General features: G+C 39.8%; 1 protein-coding gene across 4 annotated transcripts; it reads left to right on the top strand.

Annotated features, from left to right (window-relative positions):
* Positions 1 to 354: 354 nt before the first annotated feature.
* On the top strand, positions 355 to 14,116 carry LOC120038273 (RING-H2 finger protein ATL7-like). Of its 4 annotated transcripts, XM_038984098.1 has the most exons (4): positions 355 to 479; positions 742 to 1,260; positions 2,008 to 2,034; positions 13,772 to 14,116. In XM_038984098.1, the coding sequence occupies exons 2-4, from the start codon at positions 926 to 928 to the stop codon at positions 13,818 to 13,820; spliced, it is 411 nt and encodes a 136-aa protein (XP_038840026.1). In that variant the 5' UTR covers positions 355 to 479; positions 742 to 925; the 3' UTR covers positions 13,821 to 14,116. The 4 variants fall into 4 exon arrangements, with proteins under 4 accessions (XP_038840026.1, XP_038840023.1, XP_038840024.1 ...); XM_038984095.1 differs by lacking the exon at positions 13,772 to 14,116 and having other exon boundaries at positions 2,008 to 2,467; XM_038984096.1 differs by lacking the exon at positions 13,772 to 14,116 and having other exon boundaries at positions 737 to 1,260; positions 2,008 to 2,467.
* The last annotated feature ends 1,358 nt before the right edge of the window (positions 14,117 to 15,474 follow it).

The raw sequence follows: 15,474 nt of genomic DNA, 5'->3' as shown, positions 1-15,474 counted from the left end.
CAGAGAGGGTTCTACAAGTCCACAGAATGGGTTCTACAAATGCTACCCCCTCTAGTGAAAATTCCCCCACAAAGAAGATTGATCCATCATAAACTGGACGTACACTGAGTGAACCAAACATTAGGAACACCTTTTGTAAAAAGAAAAGAGCAGGTGTTCTTAATGTTTTGTACACTCAGTGTACGTGCCCTTAGTATACATGAACACCTGCCCTGTAAATGTCAATACACGGCCCTGGCAATTCTCCTGAAGTGACCTACTATGCTATAGAAGTGACCTTGAAGTGTTTAACTCGTTCCATGGTACTTTCCTGCCTCACCTGAGAGTAGAGGAGGTGAGAGACCGCCCTTTCTGGGAAAATAACACCATTTAGTCTCCTCCCCCAAAGCTTAAAATAAGAGCACACACACTCTTCTCTCTCACACACAAAGTTTAGTCGTCGGAAAGTTGGTCGCTGTGCTGAAAATCTTCCAGAACCTGTAAGTAAAATATTGCCTCTCATTGATAATGATGAAAGTGAAAAGGTTTGTCTATATCTGATAACTATGGATGTTATAAATGTGTGATATTTTTCAAGATATTTTTGTTCATGTCTTCAGAAAAACCTGACAAGCTGTTGATTTAAGATATGTTATTACATTAGATATGTTTACATAGTGCCAGTGATGAAGTCACTGAGTCTAATTTAATTTAACATCTTAATGTCTTTTGCATTTTCCTGACCTACGCTCCTAAGCACAGATCTAGGATCAGCTCATCCTCATCAAATCCAAACCAGGACGTTTAGAATTCACAAGGGGAACACTGACCTCAGACCAGCGTTTAAACCCCACGTCTTCCTGCCTAGACACTGACTCTCTGTCCAGAGTTCCTCTGTGCTCCAGCCGTATATCCATCCATCCATCCACACCCCAGCCATCCAGCCATGGGTCTGATGAGCGAGGACATGGAGTGCTGCGTCTGCCTCCAGCCCTACTCTCGCAGGGAGAAGATCCCTCGGATGCTCCACTGTAAGCACACATTCTGTGGGCTGTGCTTGCAGGCGATGTCCAGGCTCCAGAGCTGCCTACTGACAGTCTGCTGCCCCCTGTGCCGTTGGATCACCTGCACCGAGCCCAGCCTCACCCTGTCGGGGTCGCTGTGGGTTAACACTGAGATCTGGGACCAGATAATAGACACACAACAGAAAGAGGAGGAGGAAGAGGAGGAAGAGTGGAAGGGAGCTAACAGACAGACACAGACCACTACACAGTACACATGGTGAGTACCCCAGGCAAAGGTGGATGGATTGATAGACTGATTTAGAAACCTGGAGAAACCTTCCTCTGCTCCCTGCTCTTCCTCTCATTTTGTTCTGTCTCTGTTGCTCTCTCTCTGCTATCACTCTCTGCTATCACTCTCTGCCATCACTCTCTTTTGCTGCACTCTGCTCTCTCTCTCTCACGTTTTCTCTCTCTCTGCTATCACTCTCTCTCGTATCTCACTTGTTCTCTCTGCTCTCTCCCTTTCTGTATCACTATATCTGTTGGTCTTGATTTCTCTCTTCATCAGTTGTATTGTTGTACTGTGATGGTATTACTTTAGATGACAGTTTCCTTACGTTGATCGTATTATGCAGCTAGTACAGCTTCCTTTTTAGGTTCAGAAGTCTGTTCAATTACTAAATTGTATTTCTCTCTCTCTCTCTCTCTCTCTCTCTCTCTCTCTCTCTCTCTCTCTCTCTCTCTCTCTCTCTTCTCTCTCTCTTCTCTTTCTCTCTCTCTTCTCTCTCTCTTCTCTTTCTCTCTCTCTTCTCTCTCTCTTCTCTTTCTCTCTCTCTTCTCTCTCTTCTCTTTCTCTCTTCTCTTTCTCTCTCTCTTCTCTCTCTCTTCTCTTTCTCTCTCTCTTTCTCTCTCCTCTTTCTCTCTTTCTCTCTTTCTCTCTCTCTTTCTCTCTCTCTCTCTCTCTCTCTCTCTCTCTCTCTCTCCCCACACTCTGTTTATTTCCCCCTACTCTCCTGTCCTCCAGGTCTCCATCAAAGCATTGTGACCTGAGGCTCAAACTACGGAATTTCCTGAGGAGGATGAAGCACAATGTACTGTAAACCGAGAAGAGGAAGAGCAGAGAAGAAGAAGACTGTATTTGACCATTTCAGAGTAGGAGATACTCATTGAGTAATGAAGATAATTCACCAAACAGGACCGACCGGTGATTTTCAAAAGTGAGGCAAGATTGAACCAATTATTAATATGCTTGGGTTTGATTGACTTTGGGTATGTGTAATGTTCTCAGTCAACTTACCTGGTAAAATAAGGATTAAATTATAATATTAATAATAAAGGATGGATTGGGGGAGGGAATAAAAAATAAGATTTTAAATGGATTGAGGATGAAAGAAAGATCAAGGAAGTTATGGAAGGAAGGAAGGAAGGAAGTTATGGAAGGAAGGAAGGAAGTTATGGAAGGAAGAAAGGAAGTTATGGAAGGAAGGAAGGAAGTTATGGAAGGAAGGAAGGAAGGAAGTTATGGAAGGAAGGAAGGAAGGAAGTTAAGGAAGGAAGGAAGTTATGGAAGGAAGGAAGTTATGGAAGGAAGGAAGGAAGGAAGGAAGTTATGGACGGACGGACAGACAGATAGAGGGGTGAAGGTTAGAGACTGTGCAATGTGTGCCGTTTACAATACAATATACTGTGAACTATGTTTCTAATAGATGTTTAATGATTTGATAAAAGGTGTATTACTGCATGAAGGGAAGTGGATGTGTAGTATTTATTATTACATCATTTAGAACAGTTTCATATTGCAGAGTGTTGTTTTTATCAATGTAATTGTCTGCATCATTTCCAATCCCCCATATAAGGGAAGTGGGATTTGTTCATCCTCATTTGACATGTTTTATTTATCTGTTCAGTTTGAAGAACATGTTTTTTATACTGGAAATAAATTTATTGGTTAATAAATACATCCACTTTAAAATAACCCTGTCTTAGAGTTGTGAAATTGCTTATTATTATCATTACATTAGGAAAGTAACTGTCCGATATCCAACTATTTATGGCCCCCAAATAGAGTTGTGGGTGTTAATCCACTACACATTCTACACTACTATTTCCTACAACACAAAACAAACCCAAGACATTCCACTGTCCTTGGTTGTGGTGTGTGCAGTACATGACTGAAATCCCTCTCTGTCGTCATCATGTTTCAGAGAACCCTGTACGCATTCTAGCATATGAGATTCCCTAAAAACACATCAGTTCGATCAATAACTGGAATTGACTTTTTCATAGCAGCTTAGGAGAATTAATGTTGCAGGTTAGGAGAATTAACTTTGCAGGTTAGGAGAATTTACACAGCAGGTTAGGAGAATTTACACAGCAGGTTAGGAGAATTAACGTTGCTGGTTAGGAGAATGAGGTTAAGGTTAGGAAAAGGATTAGGGTTAGCGAGAATGCTCTCCTAACCAGCTACGAAAGTCACTTCTGGTCGTAGCTGTATCGAAGTGGTGTGTTTTTAGGAAGTCCTTCTGTGATTGGTGGAACTCATGTCTGTTTTGTTTGTGTACGTTTCATTACATGCTGTGAGTTATTGCATTGGTCACTAGGCTGTCTTGAAACCATGAAAAAGCTCTTCAAATAGACAGACAGGTTGTGTCTGAAATGGCCCCTATTCCTTATATAGTATACTACTAATGACCAGGGACCGGCTAGTACAGTATAGAGTATACTACTTTTGACAAGGGCTATATAGGCCCTAGCAGTCTGTATAGACCCTAATGAGAAGATAACAGTCTATATAGACCCTACTGAGAAGACAACAGTCTATATAGACCCTAATGAGAAGACAACAGTTTATATAGACCATAATGAGGAGACAACAGTCTATATAGACCCTAGTGAGGAGATAACAGTCTGTACAGACCCTAGTGAGGAGACAACAGTCTATATAGACCCTAGTGAGGAGACAACAGTCTGTACATACCCTAGTGAGGAGAAAACAGTCTATATAGACCCTAGTGAGGAGACAACAGTCTGTACATACCCTAGTGAGGAGACAACAGTCCAAATAGACCCTAATGAGGAGACAACAGTCTATATAGACCATAATGAGGAGACAACAGTCTATATAGTCCATAATGAGGAGACAACAGTCTATATAGTCCCTAATGAGGAGACAACAGTCTATACAGACCATAATGAGGAGACAAGTCTATATAAACCCTAGTGAGGAGACAACAGTCTATATAGACCATAATGAGGAGACAACAGTCTATATAGTCCCTAATGAGGAGACAACAGTCTATACAGACCATAATGAGGAGACAACAGTCTATATAGACCCTAGTGAGGAGACAACAGTCTATATAGACCATAATGAGGAGACAACAGTCTATATAGACCATAATGAGGAGACAACAGTCTATATAGACCCTAATGAGGAGACACCAGTCTATATAGACCCTAATGAGGAGACACCAGTCTATATAGACCCTAATGAGGAGACAGCAGTCTATATAGACCCTAATGAGGAGAAACAGTCTATATAGACCCTAATGAGGAGACAACAGGCTATATAGACCCTAATGGAGACAACAGTCTATATAGACCATAATGAGGAGACAAGTCTATATAGACCATAATGAGACAGCAGTCTATATAGGCCATATGAGGAGACAACAGTCTATATAGACCATAATGAGGAGACAACAGTCTATATAGACCCTAATGAGGAGACAACAGTCTATATAGACCCTAGTGAGGAGACAACAGTCTATATAGACCATAATGAGGAGACAACAGTCTATATAGACCCTAGTGAGGAGACAACAGTCTATATAGACCATAATGAGGAGACAACAGTCTATAAAGACCCTAATGAGGAGACAACAGTCTATATAGACCATAATGAGACAGCAGTCTATATAGACCATAATGAGGAGACAGCAGTCTATATAGGCCATAATGAGGAGACAACAGTCTATATAGACCCTAGTGAGGAGACAACAGTCTATATAGACCCTAATGAGGAGACAACAGTCTATATAGACCATAATGAGACAGCAGTCTATATAGACCATAATGAGACAGCAGTCTATATAGACCATAATGAGACAGCAGTCTATATAGGCCATAATGAGACAGCAGTCTATAGAGACCATAATGAGGAGACAACAGTCTATATAGACCATAATGAGACAGCAGTCTATATAGACCATAATGAGGAGACAACAGTCTATATAGACCCTAGTGGGGAGACAACAGTGTCCCCCTAGTGAGGAGACAACAGTCTATATAGACCATAATGAGGAGACAACAGTCTATATAGACCATAATGAGGAGACAGTCTATATAGACCACATTGAGGAGACAGTCTATATAGACCCTAATAGGAGACAACAGTCTATATAGACCATAGTGAGGAGACAACAGTCTATATAGACCCTAATGAGGAGACAACAGTCTATATAGACCCTAATGAGGAGACAACAGTCTATATAGACCCTAATGAGGAGACAACAGTCTATATAGACCCTAATAGGGAGACAACAGTCTATATAGACCCTAATAGGGAGACAACAGTATATATAGACCTTAATGAGAAGACAACAGTCTATATAGACCCTAATGAGGAGACAACAGTCTGTATAGACCCTAATGAGGAGACAACAGTCTATATAGACCCTAATGAGGAGACAACAGTCTATATAGACCCTAATGAGGAGACAACAGTCTATATAGACCCTAATGAGGAGACAACAGTCTATATAGACCATAATGAGGAGACAACAGTCTATATAGACCATAATGAGGAGACAACAGTCTATATAGACCATAATGAGGAGACAACAGTCTATATAGACCCTAATGAGGAGACAACAGTCTATATAGACCCTAATGAGGAGACAACAGTCTATATAGGCCATAATGAGGAGACAACAGCCCTGTATATATAAACTTTGTTTAATATGTATATTTTATGGCTCCTTTTTGGTTTATTTTACTTTTCTTGATAATTGTAGCCTTGAGGTGTCTATCAGAGAAGTAGGCAACTCTGTTGTCCCTGTGTGTGTCCCAATTGCTACCCTATTCCATGTGTAGTGCACTCCTTTTAACCAGAGCCTTTGCCTTTAAAGTAGGGCACTATATAGGGAATATGGTTCCATTTGGGACAAAGTCCCTGTGTTACCAAACAGGGCTGACGGTAGAGCTGGTTACCGTCCCTGGCTAGCAGAATTACTCATCATTTACTGTCATTTAGCTCACGTTGTTTTAGTGTGCAGCTTACTCATTACTTCAGGAAGCAGAAAAATAACAATTAGAAACTATCAGAAGACTTTGACAAAGCTCTTTCAGTCTCTTGTTCTGGCCCTTTAATGATAGGAATTCATTTGGGAGATACATCCACATTTCCTGCTTAATTATGTGACGATTTTAAAGAACAAATGTTTGGTGGTTCTTTTTACTTTGGGTTTGTTTGTGTGTCTGTTGTGCGTGGCTCTTAGCTGACATTGTGAATAGACAGGTGTGAATCACCTGGAATTTCCAGTTGAACAAATAGTAGAGCCGTCACAAATTGTGATTTCATAATCAATCCGGTTTATTTCCAAGTTTCAACAGGGAGACTGTTTTCTAATTGACTGGTTGGGATGTTGTTTACAAGGTTTCCACTGAACTTGTGACTTGATTTTATTAGAAACACGTGACTTTAAAACAATAACAACACAGCAGCCTGAAACTCTCCTGATTGGTGTTTCATTCATCCATCAAGTCATCAGATTTTTATGGTAAAACTACTGGATAGCCCACTCACTCATTAACACCTGACATTTCCATGGAGTGCTGGGATCCATATGAACTATAACAAACGTCATCCACAATATACAGGTATACCATATACTGTAAGATAAGTGAGTCATTAAAGGGTTAAGGAGAAGTTCAACAACTGCTTCCATTGAACTGTGTCACTGTCTCTAATCTATAAGAGTTATGGCTTCCACTGAAATGATTCTGTACATAAATACTACAATAACCAGGAACGTACACAGAGAGGCTTCTACAAGTCCACAGAGAGGGTTCTACAAGTCCACAGAGAGGGTTCTACAAGTCCACAGAGAGGGTTCTACAAGTCCACAGAGAGGGTTCTACAAGTCCACAGAGAGAGTTCTACAAGTCCACAGAGAGAGTTCTACAAGTCCACAGAGAGAGTTCTACAAGTCCACAGAGAGAGTTCTACAAGTCCACAGAGAGGGTTCTACAAGTCCACAGAGAGAGTTCTACAAGTACACAGAGAGGGTTCTACAAGTCCACAGAGAGAGTTCTACAAGTCCACAGAGAGAGTTCTACAAGTCCACAGAGAGAGTTCTACAAGTCCACAGAGAGAGTTCTACAAGTCCACAGAGAGGGTTCTACAAGTCCACAGAGAGAGTTCTACAAGTACACAGAGAGGGTTCTACAAGTCCACAGAGAGGGTTCTACAAGTCCACAGAGAGGGTTCTACAAGTCCACAGAATGGGTTCTACAAATGCTACCCCCTCTAGTGAAAATTCCCCCACAAAGAAGATTGATCCATCATAAACTGGACGTACACTGAGTGAACCAAACATTAGGAACACCTTTTGTAAAAAGAAAAGAGCAGGTGTTCTTAATGTTTTGTACACTCAGTGTACGTGCCCTTAGTATACATGAACACCTGCCCTGTAAATGTCAATACACGGCCCTGGCAATTCTCCTGAAGTGACCTACTATGCTATAGAAGTGACCTTGAAGTGTTTAACTCGTTCCATGGTACTTTCCTGCCTCACCTGAGAGTAGAGGAGGTGAGAGACCGCCCTTTCTGGGAAAATAACACCATTTAGTCTCCTCCCCCAAAGCTTAAAATAAGAGCACACACACTCTTCTCTCTCACACACAAAGTTTAGTCGTCGGAAAGTTGGTCGCTGTGCTGAAAATCTTCCAGAACCTGTAAGTAAAATATTGCCTCTCATTGATAATGATGAAAGTGAAAAGGTTTGTCTATATCTGATAACTATGGATGTTATAAATGTGTGATATTTTTCAAGATATTTTTGTTCATGTCTTCAGAAAAACCTGACAAGCTGTTGATTTAAGATATGTTATTACATTAGATATGTTTACATAGTGCCAGTGATGAAGTCACTGAGTCTAATTTAATTTAACATCTTAATGTCTTTTGCATTTTCCTGACCTACGCTCCTAAGCACAGATCTAGGATCAGCTCATCCTCATCAAATCCAAACCAGGACGTTTAGAATTCACAAGGGGAACACTGACCTCAGACCAGCGTTTAAACCCCACGTCTTCCTGCCCAGACACTGACTCTGTCCAGAGTTCCTCTGTGCTCCAGCCGTAAATCCATCCATCCATCCATCCACACCCCAGCCATCCAGCCATGGGTCTGATGAGCGAGGACATGGAGTGCTGCGTCTGCCTCCAGCCCTACTCTCGTAGGGAGAAGATCCCTCGGATTCTCCACTGTAAGCACACATTCTGTGGGCTGTGCTTGCAGGCGATGTCCAGGCTCCAGAGCGGCCTACTGACAGTATGCTGCCCCCTGTGCCGTTGGATCACCTGCACCGAGCCCAGCCTCACCGTGTCGGGGTCGCTGTGGGTTAACACTGAGATCTGGGACCAGATACTAGACACACAACAGGAAGAGGAGGAGGAAGAGTGGAAGGGAGTTAACAGACAGACACAGACCACTACACAGTACACATGGTGAGTACCCCAGGCAAAGGTGGATGGATTGATAGACTGATTTAGAAACCTGGAGAAACCTTCCTCTGCTCCCTGCTCTTCCTCTCATTTTGTTCTGTCTCTGTTGCTCTCTCTCTGCTATCACTCTCTGCTATCACTCTCTGCCATCACTCTCTTTTGCTGCACTCTGCTCTCTCTCTCTCTCTTGTATTGTTGTACTGTGATGGTATTACTTTAGATGACAGTTTCCTTACGTTGATCGTATTATGCAGCTAGTACAGCTTCCTTTTTAGGTTCAGAAGTCTGTTCAATTACTAAATTGTATTTCTCTCTCTCTCTCTCTCTCTCTCTCTCTCTCTCTCTCTCTCTCTCTCTCTCTCTCTCTCTCTCTCTCTCTCAAATTCAAATTCAAGCTGCTTTATTGGCATGAAAAACATTGTGTCAATATTGCCAAAGCAACAATGTATACAATATACATTGTAATACAATTAAAACAATGACAAATAATAATATAGAATGGCAGTAAATAATAATACAAAATTAAATATAAAAATAGTAACAATAAAATGGTAACAGTCAATAGTCGAATGTAATGTATGGTGTAATGCACCACTACCACCACCACCATCATTAAACTGCTATCATTACCATTACCACCCATACCATTACTATTTGGAATGATAAACAACAATAATAATACTAATAACAATAACAGTAATAACAATAACAGTCATAATAAGTAAGTTACTGCTTACTATGCAGATGTTATTATTCAGTGTCTCTCAGGCTATGGCAGGCAAATACATATTTGGCTGCAAGAGGAGCCATTGCTCCTTCGCCCATGAGTATTTTTAGTTTTTCCTCTGGGTTTAATAAGTTAAAATTTGGAATAAATGTAGTCATTTCTGTGAATAATGAATCTCTTGGTGAGGAATATTTATCACAGTAAAGGAGAAAGTGCATCTCTGTTTCTACCTCCCCTGTCGTGCAGTGACCACATACACGCTCCTCTTTGGGTAGCCATGTCTTTTTATGTCTGCCGGTTTCTATTGCCAATCGGTGGTCACTCAGCCTGTACTTGGTAAGGATCTGTCTCTGCTTCGAATCTCTGACAGAGTAGAGATATTCAGCCAATTCATATTCTCTGTTTAGGGTCAGATAGCAATTTAGTCGGCTTTGGGATTTTGTTTCGTTTTTCCAATGTTGTAAATATGAGTCCTTTGATTGGTTCATGATTTTGTTTATTGGAATTCTTTCTTTTGAAGCAGTGCTGGTGTCAGCTTGGTTGGTTAGGTCCAACACCAGCTGACTGAGAGGGCTCGTTTCTGGGCTCAGCTCTTGGGTTTGAAGTGCTTTAAATTGCAGACTCGAATTTGGACTTGAATTTAGATGTAGCCAAAATTTTAATGATCTTTTCTGTATTTTCATTATTACTGGAAAGCGGCCCAATTCTGCCCTACATGCATTAGTTGGTGTATTTCTCTGGACTTGTAGGATTTTCCGACAGAATTCTGCATGTAGGGTTTCAATTGGATGTTTGTCCCACATTTTAAAGTCCAGTTTATTGAGTGGCCCCCAAACCTCACTTCCGTAAAGAGCTATTGGTAGGATTACACTGTCAAATATTTTGGTCCAAATTCTAATTGGGATGTTGATTTTGAATAATTTCATTTTTATTGCATACAATGCTCTGCGGGCTTTTTCTTTGAGTGCATTCACTGCCATATTAAAGTTTCCCGATGCAGATATGGTCAGACCAAGGTAGGTGTAATTTTTTGTGTGTTCAATTATGGTGTTGTTCAGGGTGAATTTATATTTGTGTTTCTGACATCTGTTTTGTTTTTGGAAAATCATGATTTTAGTTTTTGGGAAATTTACTGCCAGGGCCCAATTATGGCAATATTGCTCTAGAATATTAATGTTCTGTTGAAGACCTTCTTTGGTTGGTGATAGAAGTACCAAGTCATCAGCATATAGCAGGTATTTCACCTCTGTGTCAAATAGTGTGAGTCCTGGGGCTGGAGAATGGTCCAACATGTCTGCTAATTCATTGATATAAATGTTGAAAAGATTTGGACTCAAACTACAGCCTTGTCTCACACCTCGACATTGTGAAAAGAATTCTGTTCTTTGGTTTTTGATTTTTATTGCACACTTGTTTTCTGTGTACATACATTTTATTAAGTCATACACCTTACCACCAAGCCCACTTTGTAGAATTTTGTAGAATAGCCCTTCGTGCCAAATAGAATCAAATGCTTTTTTAAAGTCAATAAAGCAAGCAAAGATTTTGCCCTCTTTTTTTTGGTGGACGTGTTTATTAATTAGTGTGTGTAAGGTGTATATATGGTCAGTAGTGCGATGGTTAGGGAGAAAGCCAATTTGACATTTAGTTATTACATTTTTTTCTTGAAGAAAGGTTTGGATTCTTGAATTCAAAATGCTACAGAAAACCTTTCCCAAGTTACTGTTTACACAAATTCCCCTGTAATTATTGGGGTCTGATTTGTCTCCACTTTTGTGGATAGGGGAGATGAGCCCCTGGTTCCAGACATCAGGGAAGCAGCCAGAAGTTAAAACCATGTTGAACAATTTAAGCACAGCATTTTGCAACTCAGGTGTGCTGTTTTTCAGCATTTCATTTCTGATGTTGTCTAGACCACAAGCCTTCTTTGATTTAATAGATTTGAGCTTTTCATTTAGTTCTTGTTGGGTTATTGGGTAATCTAATGGATTTTGGTTATTTTTAATGACTGATTCAAGGATGTTCAATTTTTCTTTAATTTCTAATTGGTTCTGTTTTAAGTCTTTTTGTGGGATGTTTTTGTATAGATTATCAAAATAAGTTTTCCAAATTCCTACATCTTGTATGGCTAATTCTTGTGGCTTTGTTGTGCTTAAATTGTTCCACATGTCCCAGAACTGATTTTGGTCAATTGCGTTTTCAATTTCATCAAGTGTCTTGTTGGTATAATTCAGTTTCTTGCGTTTCAGTGTATGTTTATACTGTTTCAGAGTTTCAAAGTATTCATATCGTAGCTCTGGGTTGTTTTGCTGCTTATGTTTTTTGTTTGACATTTGTCTTAGGTGTTTTCTAATTGTTTTACATTCATTATCAAACCATTTGTCAGAAACATTTTGTTTTTTGTTTCTGATGTTGCATTTCTTTGGTTTTCTCAAATTTGCTTTCGATGCTGCTTTTTGGAATATGCAGTTGATGTTTAGAGTAGCCGAATTGACACCATCTTTATTGTTTTGGTATTGTGAGTTATTGAAAAACTGTATAGAGTTCATCATTTCTTTTGAGTTCAATGTTTCAATGAATCTCTCTGCACTGTTTGGTTTATGTTGAAGAGTTTATTGGGCAGTTTTTTTGAATGAATATTGCCGGTTAATTTCTTCAAAAACACGTTGATCTGACTGTGATCTGACAATGGTGTCTGTGGTCTGACAGTGAATGCACTAATGGAGGAGGGGTCAATGTCCGTGATGGCATAATCGACTACACTTGTCCCAAGAGCTGAGCAGTAAGTAAACTGACCTAAAGAGTCCCCTCTGATTCTACCATTAAGCATGTACAGGCCTAAGGCTCGACAGAGATGCACTAACTCCTTCCCATTTTTGTTCAGTATTTGGTCAGGACTGTTTCTATTATTTATAATAGGGCTGCTGTACAAGGAGGGGTGACCAAATATGTGGTGGTTACCTCCCGCATCAGTGTAGTCAGGCTCAGAACCTGTTCTTGCATTGAAATCTCCACAAAGAAGCACTTTACCCTCTGCCTGAAATGTAATGATTTCTGTATCGAGATTGTCAAAAAACTGATCATCATAATATGGTGAATCTGAAGGAGGAGCATAAGCTGCACATATGTACACATCATTGTCACAATAGATTATACCTTTGTTAAGTTTTAGCCAAATGTGACTGGTACCTTTTTTCATTTCATTCAGTGCCAAGTCCTGCTTATGCCAAATGATGATTCCACCTGAGTCTCGGCCCCGTTTAACATTTTTATGTTTGATTGATGGTAGTAAACTTTCTCTATAGCCTGAGGGACACTGAGTATCTATGTCTCCACGACACCATGTTTCCAGTAGGATTATGATGTCCTGTCCTTTGATGTTTTTAATAAATTCTGGATTTGTTGTTTTATAACCAAAATGTGAAGAGTAAAGTCCCTGGATATTCCAAGAGCTGATAGTTAATGATCTCATTTATAATAAGTGATATTCACTGGTTTGAGTAAAGTACATTGAAAACAATACAAAATAATATATATATATATATATATATATATATATATATATTATATACATATACATACATATATATACACACACACACACACACACACACACACACACACACACACACACACATACACACATACACACATACATACATACATACATACATACATACATACATACATACATACATACATACATACATACATACATACATACATACATACATACACACACCATTATATATAAATATTATTATTATACCGGTGCCAATAAAAAATTAAGAATAGTTGTAAACAAATTAATAAGAATGGAATAAGACTGCACAAAAAATAAGTACAATGCAATCTGCAACCCTGTGTGTGTGTGTGTGCGTGCGCGCGTGTGCGTGCCCCTGAATTAAAGGGTCTGTCTAGCTCAGTAGTCTGCATATTAGTTGCAGTAGTTGGCGCACCTCTCCTATCTCTGATTGTTCTAGGTGTCTTTTGCCAGAGGTTACCTCAGCATATGTAGGCTGATGATCTGAATGATACATGGTGTGGACTGCATCATGTGGTGTACTTCTCTGAAGGACAGTGCTCTGTCCGACCCTGGAGTAGTGGTCAGAGCTGTGTTGTGATGGGCCAGGTCCAGTAGAGATGTGTTGTGACGGGCCAGGTCCAGTAGAGGGTCTATATAGGGTCTCTCTCTCTCTCTCTCTCTCTCTCTCTCTCTCTCTCTCTCTCTCTCTCTCTCTCTCTCTCTCTCTCTCTCTCTCTCTCTCTCTCTCTCTCTCTCTCTCTCTCTCTCTCTCTCTCTCTCTCTCTCTCTCTCTCTCTCTCAAACTAGGCTCAAACTACGGAATTTCCTGAGGAGGATGAAGCACAATGTACTGTAAACCGAGAAGAGGAAGAGCAGAGAAGAAGAAGACTGTATTTGACCATTTCAGAGTAGGAGATACTCATTGAGTAATGAAGATAATTCACCAAACAGGACCGACCGGTGATTTTCAAAAGTGAGGCAAGATTGAACCAATTATTAATATGCTTGGGTTTGATTGACTTTGGGTATGTGTAATGTTCTCAGTCAACTTACCTGGTAAAATAAGGATTAAATTATAATATTAATAATAAAGGATGGATTGGGGGAGGGAATAAAAAATAAGATTTTAAATGGATTAAGGATGAAAGAAAGATCAAGGAAGTTATGGAAGGAAGGAAGGAAGTTATGGAAGGAAGGAAGGAAGTTATGGAAGGAAGAAAGGAAGTTATGGAAGGAAGGAAGGAAGTTATGGAAGGAAGGAAGGAAGGAAGTTATGGAAGGAAGGAAGGAAGGAAGTTAAGGAAGTTATGGAAGGAAGGAAGTTATGGAAGGAAGGAAGGAAGGAAGGAAGTTATGGACGGACGGACGGACAGACAGATAGAGGGGTGAAGGTTAGAGACTGTATGCTGTACAATGTGTGCCGTTTACAATACAATATACTGTGAACTATGTTTCTAATAGATGTTTAATGATTTGATAAAAGGTGTATTACTGCGTGAAGGGAAGTGGATGTGTAGTATTTATTATTACATCATTTAGAACAGTTTCATATTGCAGAGTGTTGTTTTTATCAATGTAATTGTCTGCATCATTTCCAATCCCCCATATAAGGGAAGTGGGATTTGTTTATCCTCATTTGACATGTTTTATTTATCTGTTCTGTTTGAAGAACATGTTTTTTATACTGGAAATAAATTTATTGGTTAATAAATACATCCACTTTAAAATAACCCTGTCTTAGAGTTGTGAAATTGCTTATTATTATCATTACATTAGGAAAGTAACTGTCCGATATCCAACTATTTATGGCCCCCAAATAGAGTTGTGGGTGTTACTTTTTCATAGCAGCTTAGGAGAATTAATGTTGCAGGTTAGGAGAATTAACTTTGCAGGTTAGGAGAATTTACACAGCAGGTTAGGAGAATTTACACAGCAGGTTAGGAGAATTTACACAGCAGGTTAGGAGAATTAACGTTGCTGGTTAGGAGAATGAGGTTAAGGTTAGGAAAAGGATTAGGGTTAGCGAGAATGCTCTCCTAACCAGCTACAAAAGTCACTTCTGGTCGTAGCTGTATCGAAGTGGTGTGTTTTTAGGAAGTCCTTCTGTGATTGGTGGAACTCATGTCTGTTTTGTTTGTGTACGTTTCATTACATGCTGTGAGTTATTGCATTGGTCACTAGGCTGTCTTGAAACCATGAAAAAGCTCTTCAAATAGACAGACAGGTTGTGTCTGAAATGGCCCCTATTCCTTATATAGTATACTACTAATGACCAGGGACCGGCTAGTACAGTATAGAGTATACTACTTTTGACAAGGGCTATATAGGCCCTAGCAGTCTGTATAGACCCTAATGAGAAGATAACAGTCTATATAGACCCTACTGAGAAGACAACAGTCTATATAGACCCTAATGAGAAGACAACAGTTTATATAGACCATAATGAGGAGACAACAGTCTATATAGACCCTAGTGAGGAGATAACAGTCTGTACAGACCCTAGTGAGGAG

Source organism: Salvelinus namaycush, unplaced genomic scaffold (genome assembly GCF_016432855.1).
Source record: "Salvelinus namaycush isolate Seneca unplaced genomic scaffold, SaNama_1.0 Scaffold212, whole genome shotgun sequence".
Taxonomy (NCBI): Eukaryota; Metazoa; Chordata; class Actinopteri; order Salmoniformes; family Salmonidae; genus Salvelinus; species Salvelinus namaycush.
This window is presented reverse-complemented; position numbering and strand designations above follow the sequence as displayed.

What these genes read in the sequence shown, in the direction of transcription:
- LOC120038273 (XM_038984098.1), top strand. Translation starts at nt 926, where the DNA reads ATGGGTCTGATGAGCGAGGACATGGAGTGCTGCGTCTGCCTCCAGCCC. An exon ending in ACCACTACACAGTACACATG is followed by an intron (nt 1,261 to 2,007) that starts GTGAGTACCCCA and finishes CCTGTCCTCCAG; the next exon opens with GTCTCCATCAAAGCATTGTG. An exon ending in TCAAAGCATTGTGACCTGAG is followed by an intron (nt 2,035 to 13,771) that starts GCTCAAACTACG and finishes CTCTCAAACTAG; the next exon opens with GCTCAAACTACGGAATTTCC.